The sequence below is a fragment of the Silene latifolia genome, chromosome 1 (assembly GCF_048544455.1).
Source record: "Silene latifolia isolate original U9 population chromosome 1, ASM4854445v1, whole genome shotgun sequence".
Taxonomy (NCBI): Eukaryota; Viridiplantae; Streptophyta; class Magnoliopsida; order Caryophyllales; family Caryophyllaceae; genus Silene; species Silene latifolia.
This window is the reverse complement of record NC_133526.1, coordinates 62,329,536-62,338,948: the sequence shown is the minus strand read 5'-3', so window position 1 is coordinate 62,338,948 and position 9,413 is coordinate 62,329,536. Positions and strand designations below refer to the sequence as shown.

Below are 9,413 nucleotides of genomic sequence, written 5' to 3'. Positions count from 1 at the left end.
CATATGAGCACTAAGAAAAGGTGCACACATTTGGAATATTAGGGGAAAGATGCGTAAAATAATGCATGCCTATTTTTGTGTGTTTCAAAAGCACACTTGAGTAAGCCCTTGAATTTTTGTTTTGCTTTAATAAAGCACACAGTAAATCTACTGTTATGTAATTCATCTGTTTCCTGCTCTTTGCCTATAAAAGGATGCGTTTTTTATTGTTGAAGGCAGGCTTTTTCCTGGCTCTATCTCTATCTCTCACTTGTAAATCTTCTCTCTTTATAATAAAAGTTTACTAAGCGTTCCTCATCTACTGGTTGACAAATTAAGTTTGTAAGTTGTTTCTTTTAATTTTTGTTTTTATTTTTATTTTACATACTCCAATGATGAGCCTTATAGGCTAAATCCTTTGTTGAATTATGACAAGACTTGACTAAACTGCTTATTTGACCATGGTCATGTTATTTTTCTAACTGGTTTTTATTACTTATCAACGTAATTTATGAAGGTTTAGTGAGGTTACATATTGTGTTAAGTTTGAACTAACGACCTGTGTGGGTGTACCGCACCGTTTGCTGTATGCCGATAGAAGGCGCTGGCTTTTTTGCAGTCCCCTATAGGTTTAAACAGGTTCAAATTTAACACTTTATGGTAAAGTCCTAATAACTAGTAATGTACGTACTCTTGAGTACCACCATTTCATGTATTACTTTGATAAGTCTGTAAAGGTCCGGCTTTATTTGGTATCAGAGCCATGGAATAATAGGGAGTTTATGATAGTTAAGTCATAATTCAACATGTTTTTAACTATGAATAAGTTGGTAAAACATATAAATATATATATATATATATATATATATATATATATATATATATATATATATATATATATATATATAGAGGGCGGATCCGGTGAGGCCGTTAATTATGGCGAGGCGCCGGCCTCACCAAATTGTTACATTGACCGATTTCCAATTGTTCATTCATTTTGGAAATTTGGGGTCTTTCATAATCATTTCATTTAGGCCAAAATACTTCCTCTCTCTAAACTAAAACACACATAGGCCCAAATTCTTTACCTTCTTCTTTAGTTTACACAAATTACCATATTCTCTCACTACAAAAACAACAAAACAATTTCGCGCAAAAGTTCCCCAAATTTTTCGTTTTCGGAGAATCAAAGCAGCGATTTTCATCAAAACAACATCGAATTAAGCAATTTCAGAAGAAGATTTCATCAAATTAAGCAATTTTAGAAGAAGATTTCATCAAATTAAGCAATTTCAGCAAAAGATTTTGAGCAATTTTGAGGTAATTTCATAATTTTTATCAAAATTGAACATATTCATATAATTTTGTTAATTCAATAATAAATTGATGATATAAGGCTCGATTGATCGAAATTGAACGATTTCGTAAATATTACGTTCGAATTATTTTTCCCCAGTTTTTATTGCAAGTGCTTCACGCTTAACTTTCCGAATTATGTTTCTGAACTAATGGCCGCCTTCTCAAAATAATTATGGTTAACGAACTAATTTGCTTAATATTCAATAATGTTGGATGAATATACGAAGAAAACGTAAGAGGGAGGAATGATAATGTTCAATAATGTTCCTCGCGCAGTGTAGCTTATCTGTGTATTCAGATTTCAGAAGTATGCATATTGGGATATATAGGGAGGAATGATAAGGATCACTGGTACGTCTATATGAATGATCTTTAATTCAAGAGGTAATGATGATATAATCATCATTACATCTTAAATATGGCCTTTTGTCAGAGGGAGTATGTATCAAATTCTCAGTAGAAGTGTGTCCAGTAACACGATAAAAGGACGGGAGGGGGGTAGGTTTCGATTGAAAATGAGAGCCGACAAATCCACAAGAAGTCGTGTATGAGAAGGTCTCTCATGTTACATCATCCCAAATTCTTAAACATTTGTATGTGAATTGTTAGAAAATATTTCTCAAATGTCTGTCTGAACTCTGATGCAGGATATTGCTAGTGATGGCTGTTTCAGCCTCGGCATGATAGCACATTTCGAGCCTTCATTGAGGGAAAAAGGGTGCTTGGATGTATCCTCGTCTCTTCTGGGAGACTGGTGTTCTAGGGCAGGTGCTTTACCTGGAGGCTCATGCAGTTGGCAATAGTGCCACAGGAATTGGGTGCTTCTTTGATGATCCAGGTAATATTCACGTTAATTTTTTAGCTGCTTTCTTTTTTAAAAATACAATCATGAATCTGCTTTTCATTAATACTCTTTACATACTCAATGGAAAAGGAAAAGCTCTGTTGGAATTTTGTTTTGTTGAATCCGAAGATAATGGAAGCACCGTCAAAAGTAAAATATCCTTCAAATGTGTGCTGAATAGAAAATGTAGATACCTGTGCTTTCTATATTGATTCAAGTGTTGGCCCTTGTTTTAGACTACTTCTACCTGCCCCCAACTTATGACTACTCTTGAAAAATGGTTCACTCAGGCCAGATTAATTGACCGACCTCTAACCTAGAATGACATGAATCATTTAAATCCATACCCAAAAAGAAGTCAAGTTGTTGCCCTTTGCAACCTGCCATACGGGGGTGGCAATCATTCGAACCTCCTAAAATATCCTTTTTGTGTCATTTTTTTTTGTTAAGGGGCAATCAGTTAAGCATGTTTTTTTTTTTTTGGTGAATCTCATACCTTGTTTTGTTAATCTTAGAGCTTGTTTTGTGAACTTGTAAGTTAATATTCTGAAACTTGGTCGTAAATCACCTATTTTGCTCTTTTCCTTATTTTGTGAATCTTAGACCTTATTTTGTGAATCTCAGAGCTTATTTTGTGAACCTAGAAGATAACTCTTTTGTCGGCAATTACATGATTCAATCAGAAATTCATGAAGTACTAGATACGAATCTTACTTTGCTTTTTTTCTTATTTTGTGAATCTTAGGCCTTATGTTGTGAATTTTCTGACTTGTTTTGTGAAAGGCGGAAGCCAATATTGTAAAAATTCTTCACAAGTGGTTGAAATTACCTATTTTGCTTTTTTTTTGGTGAATCTCAGACCTTGTTTTGTGAATCTTAGAGCTTGTTTTGTGAACCTGTAAGTTAATATTCTGAAACTTGGTCGTAAATGGTTGAAATCACCTATTTTGCTCTTTTCCTTATTTTGTGAATCTTAGACCTTATTTTGTAAATCTCAGAACTTATTTTGTGAACCCAGAAGATAATTCTGAAACTTGGTCATAAGTGGTTTAAATCACCTATTTTGCTCTTTTTCTTATTTTGTGAATCATAGGCCTTATTTTGTGAATTTACATTTTCAGGTTTATTCTACTTCAATGGCGATGTTACGACGACAATGGTCTTATCTGTATACTTGTTCAATTTCAAGCCAACATTGCAGGTATGTATCTCTGGACTCACTTCCTGTGTTTCGTAAGCTTGGTTCTATATACTACTTCCAGAATTCCATCTCATTTATATGAACGTACTTTAACTTTAGGAGATAACGTTGACTGCTATATTTTTCACAACATATAATAATTACAACTTTCTTGACGAATACATAATAGTTAATGAAATCTGACCAACTTCAAAAGGAGACCATATAAATTAGACGAAGGTTGTGCTTCTTTTGTTACGTTCTCTAGTTTTCGTTGAGACTTTCGTAATCAAATGCATCCTCCACTTGCTTGTTATTATGGCAATCATGTTGCACTTTAAATAAGAAACTGCCAAGTCAACTTGTAGAACACCCCGTACTCTGTCTCTATCTACAACGGCAAATACGACCTGTGAGAATTTTACTTTCCCTTTAACATGTTTCTAATCATGAGTTTGTAAACCACTCGATGCGGTAATTTGGAATCCTGGGCAGCTTCAAGGGTCCTCTCGGAAGTCAAATTTAGGTGTTCTGTTTTGTTGCTTTGCTTGTACCGAGTATTGTTGTAGTTGTTTTCTGACGTCTGCTCTTTGTTATTGTGCCTAATTATTCTATATATTCCTCCTTTTCTTATTTTGTGAATCTTATGCCCTATTTTGTGAATCCTAAAGCTTGTTTTGTGAAACTAGAAGACAATATTTTTGAAACTTGGTTATAAATGATCAAAATCACCTATTTTTCTCCTTTTCTTATTTTGTGAATCTTATACCTTATTTTGTGAATCCTAGAGCTTGTTTTGTAAAACTAAAAGGCAATATTGTGAAATTGGGTCATAAAATGGTCGAAATCACCTATTTTGCTCTTTTTCTTATTTTGTGAATCCTAGACCTTATTTTGTGAATCTTAGAGCTTATATTGTGAATGTTAGAAGACAATGTTGTGAAACTTGGTCATAAATGGTCGAAATCACCTATTTTCCTCCTTTTCTTATTTTGTGAATCTTATGCCCTATTTTGTGAATCCTAAAGCTTGTTTTGTGAAACTAGTAGACAATATTTTTGAAACTTGGTTATAAATGATCAAAATCACCTATTTTTCTCCTTTTCTTATTTTGTGAATCCTATAGCTTGTTTTGTGAAACTAAAAGGCAATATTGTGAAATTGGGTCATAAAATGGTCGAAATCACCTATTTTACTCTTTTTCTTATTTTGTGAATCTAGACCTTATGTTGTGAATCTTATACCTTATTTTGTGAATCTAGACCCTATTTTGCTCTTTTTCTTATTTTTGTGATTTCGTTGTTTTTTTTGTGAATCTCAGATCTTGTTTTGTGAATCTTAGAGCTTGTTTTGTGAACCTGTAAGTTAATATTCTGAAACTTGGTCGTAAATCACTTATTTTGCTCTTTTCCTTATTTTGTGAATCTTAGACCTTATTTTGTAAATCTCAGAGCTTATTTTGTGAACCTAGAAGATAACTCTTTTGTCGGCAATTACATGATTCAATCAGAAATTCATGAAATACTAGATACGAATCTTACTTTGCTCTTTTTCTTATTTTGTGAATCTTAGGCCTTATTTTGTGAAGTTTACAGCTTGTTTTGTGAAACTGGAAGCCAATATTGTAAAACTTCTTCACAAGTGGTTAAAATTACCTATTTTGCTTTTTTTTTTTGGTGAATCTCAGACCTTAATTTGTGAATCTTAGAGCTTGTTTTGTGAACCTGTAAGTTAATATTCTGAAACTTGGTCGTAAATCACCTATTTTGCTCTTTTCCTTATTTTGTAAGTCTTAGACCTTATTTTGTGAATCTCAGAGCTTATTTTGTGAACCTAGAAGATAACTCTTTTGTCGGCAATTACATGATTCAATCAGAAATTCATGAAGGACTAGATACGAATCTTACTTTGCTCTTTTTCTTATTTTGTGAATCTTAGGCCTTATTTTGTGAATTTTACAGCTTGTTTTGTGAAATTGGAAGCCAATATTGTAAAAATTCTTCACAAGTAGTTGAAATTACCTATTTTGCTTTTTTTTTTGGTGAATCTCAGACCTTGTTTTGTTAATCTTAGAGCTTGTTTTGTGAACCTGTAAGTTAATATTCTGAAACTTGGTCGTAAATCTATTTTGCTCTTTTCCTTATTTTTGTGAATCTCAGAGCTTATTTTGTGAACCTAGAAGATAACTCTTTTGTCGGCAATTACATGATTCAATCAGAAATTCATGAAGTACTAGATACAAATCTTATTTTGCTCTTTTTCTTATTTTGTGAATCTTAGGCCTTATTTTCTGAATTTTACAGCTTATATTGTAAAAATTCTTCACAAGTGGTTGAAATTACCTATTTTGCTCTTTTTTTTTGGTGAATCTCAGACCTTGTTTTGTTAATCTTAGAGCTTGTTTTGTGAACCTATAAGTTAATATTCTGAAACTTGGTCGTAAATGGTTGAAATCACCTATTTTGCTCTTTTCCTTATTTTGTGAATCTTAGACCTTATTTTGTGAATCTCAGAGCTTATTTTGTGAACCTAGAAGATAACTCTTTTGTCGGCAATTACATGATTCAATCAGAAATTCATGAAGTACTAGATACGTATCTTACTTTGCTCTTTTTCTTATTTTGTGAATCTTAGGCCTTATTTTGTGAATTTTACAGCTTATTTTGTGAAACTGGAAGCCAATATTGTAAAAATTCTTCACAAGTGGTTGAAACTACCTATTTTTTTTTTTTTTGGTGAATCTCAGAGCTTGTTTTGTGAACCTGTAAGTTAATATTCTGAAACTTGGTCGTAAATCACCTATTTTGCTCTTTTCCTTATTTTGTGAATCTTAGACCTTATTTTGTGAATCTCAGAGCTTATTTTGTGAACCTAGAAGATAACTCTTTTGTCGGCAATTACATGATTCAATCAGAAATTCATGAAGGACTAGATACGAATCTTACTTTGCTCTTTTTCTTATTTTGTGAATCTTAGGCCTTATTTTGTGAATTTTACAACTTGTTTTGTGAAACTGGAAGCCAATATTTTGAAACTTGGTTATAAATGATCAAAATCACCTATTTTTCTCCTTATCTTATTTTGTGAATCTTATATCTTATTTTGTGAATCCTAGAGCTTGTTTTGTGAAACTAAAAGGCAATATTGTAAAATTGGGTAATAAAATGGTCGAAATCATCTATTTTGCTCTTTTTCTTATTTTGTGAATCCTAGACCTTATTTTGTGAATCTTAGAGCTTATATTGTGAATGTTAGAAGACAATGTGTTGAAACTTGGTCATAAATGGTCGAAATCACCTATTTTCCTCCTTTTCTTATTTTGTGAATCTTATGCCCTATTTTGTGAATCCTAAAGCTTGTTTCGCGAAACTAGAAGACAATATTTTGAAACTTGGTTATAAATGATCAAAATCACCTATTTTTCTCCTTGTCTTATTTTGTGAATCTTATACCTTATTTTGTTAATCCTATAGCTTGTTTTGTGAAACTAAAAGGCAATATTGTGAAATTGGGTCATAAAATGGTCGAAATCACCTATTTTGCTCTTTTTCTTATTTTGTGAATCTAGACCTTATGTTGTGAATCTTATACCTTATTTTGTGAATCTAGACCCTATTTTGCTCTTTTCCTTATTTTTGTGATTTCGTTGTTGTTTTTTGTGTTTTGTTTTAATGGTTTCGAGTTTGATGATCCATGTTTTTTTAGAGCATTGCGGATCCGGAGGAGTTGACTCGGGTCCATGCTGAGTTAGATGAGTCGAGGGCGACGATCCATGGACAGGAGCTTGGAATCATCAATCGTGACCGAGAAGTTCTTTGCGTTGAGAGGAGGAGCTGCGATGTCGAGAGGCTGAGATCGTCTCGCTTAGGGCCCAGCTAGCTACAACGGAGGCTTGTCGTGTCACGACAGAGCCAGAGATCGTGATGGAGGAGGAGACACTGGAGAGCTCTCCGGAGAGGTGGCCGGAGTGCGAGATCGTGTTTGCTTTAGTCGCGACTTCTAGTGAGACTGAGACTGGCCCGCCAGGGGGTGCTGAGTAGTTTGTTGTTGTTTGCTTGTATTTTGGAATTTGACTTGTTTATGGCGAGGCGGCCAACCTCACCAATTTACTTCATAGTTTTGTGAATCCTAGACCCGATTTTGTGAATCCTAGGTGAATCCTAGACCCGATTTTGTGAATCTAACACACAAACAAGTGACAGTGGACATATATTAACATTGATAAATATATTATAATCGTATATTTATATTGGTTCATCTATGTGGGACTCGAACCCACACCTTGCGCAATAGCACAATGCTCTACCTTTTGAGCTAATAGATAAGAAGTACAAACAGTGCACCAACAAAATCAAGTTTCTACTACATAAGATTCAAGTCAGCCCCGGTTTTAAGGATTCAAGCCTCACCCCCTTTAATTTTTGTTGTTGTCAAGTTCGGGTACTGACGGAGCAACAATTTAATTAGGGAAAAATAGTAGAGTCGATAATTAAACTTCGATCAGTTAATATTCCTACTTTAAGGGTATATATGAAGGGTAATGATCCTTAAAAAATCACAAGAACAGAAGCGGAAGAATACCTTTGCAAATCAAACGTGTTCCCAATGTGTTCAACACTTGCAAAATCTCATTATGAAACAAGAGGTCAAGCAGGTTGACAGAAGTCTGTGAATCCAATTGCAAACAAATGAGACTAGATTTATAAGTTAAAACAGAAAATTATGCGGAGAAAGTACATATACATTATGCATGCACACAAAGAGTTGTCAATGAAGAGAAAGCTTCAAGTAGTAGTATAGCATTCATGTGTTTTCATGTTCATTTAATGTTTCCTAAATCCTAACATCCTTTTTCAATTTTGTTCTTAATTCATACATACTCGAAACTTTTGCATTCTCCAAGTGCTTAAGCCGTATTTGGTTAATATTACCACTTTATGAGTGATTAAATAGAAAATTTTCAATAATAAAACAACTGTGTTTGGTGAATATTCATTCCCATTTTACGAGCAATACGAAAGAAAGTTATCCTACAGTATGAAAATAATTAGATATGCTGACATAGCTGTGGGAGAATACCTTGACGAATCAAATTCAGAAAGATGCTGAGAAATCCAATTGACAAAAGTCGTGGCCTGAATTTGTTCACTGCTAACAAAACCTCATTCCGAAACAGTCAATCATAATGACATAACACATAACACAGTCAATCCAGTTCCCTGCAACGTGAAGTTAATATCCCATAGTCATATCTAATTAACATTAAAACTTCAAGAAGTAGTAACCGGCAGACAGAGAGATCAAAACAAAAACTAATACTTCCTCCATTTCACTCAATTACCCCCACTTGACACTTTCCCTCTCACAACAATTTATACGGAAAGTTAGTTTTTGCTCGACCGGAAGGGAAATAAGGAGTACAGGTTCGGCCAAAAAGACGAAAAGATATCATTGGTCAGTAAGAGCCTAAGACACTCAGACTCGCACAGGAATTGAGTGACTTGGGAATCCAACACTTTTTCAGAAGTTTGTTTAATGCACAAAATTAAGTGACTTGAGAATCTAGTTTCACAAAATTAAGTGACTTGGGAATCCAACACTTTTTCAGGAATTGAGTGACTTGGGAATCCAGTTTCACATACTAAGCTAGAGGATTCACAAATTAAGCTGTAGGATTCACAAAATTTGTAAGTAAACACTTTTTCAGGAATTTGTAAGTAAATTGGAAAAATCAGGAGTAGCTCCTAGGATGAAATTTTGTTATGGTTAAATATTGATTTGTGTGGAATCAGTATGAAACCTATGCGTGTCTATGTTGCTCATTATGATAATACTACCTGTTTACATATATACCAAAATGAAAGAATAAGGCACATGAAAAACAATATACTATATTGCACACTAACAATTACACAAGAGACAAGCCCTTTAGATTTTAAATGAGAATTTCTGAATGGTTGGAAGCTCTAAAAAATTATCCTCAGAATGCCAAAGAGAGCTTGTGACATTATTCATAATTTGCAGAGCGTGCTAACAAGATATGAAACTACA

The 9,413-nt window shown here is 33.7% G+C and overlaps 1 protein-coding gene across 1 annotated transcript; it reads left to right on the top strand.

The window, feature by feature from the left end:
* The first annotated feature begins 1,064 nt into the window (after positions 1-1,064).
* On the top strand, positions 1,065-7,241 carry LOC141648048 (uncharacterized). The gene is made up of 4 exons (XM_074456492.1): positions 1,065-1,299; positions 1,986-2,176; positions 3,304-3,383; positions 7,068-7,241. Exons 2-4 carry the CDS (start codon positions 2,065-2,067, stop codon positions 7,239-7,241), a joined length of 366 nt encoding a protein of 121 aa, XP_074312593.1. The 5' UTR covers positions 1,065-1,299; positions 1,986-2,064.
* The last annotated feature ends 2,172 nt before the right edge of the window (positions 7,242-9,413 follow it).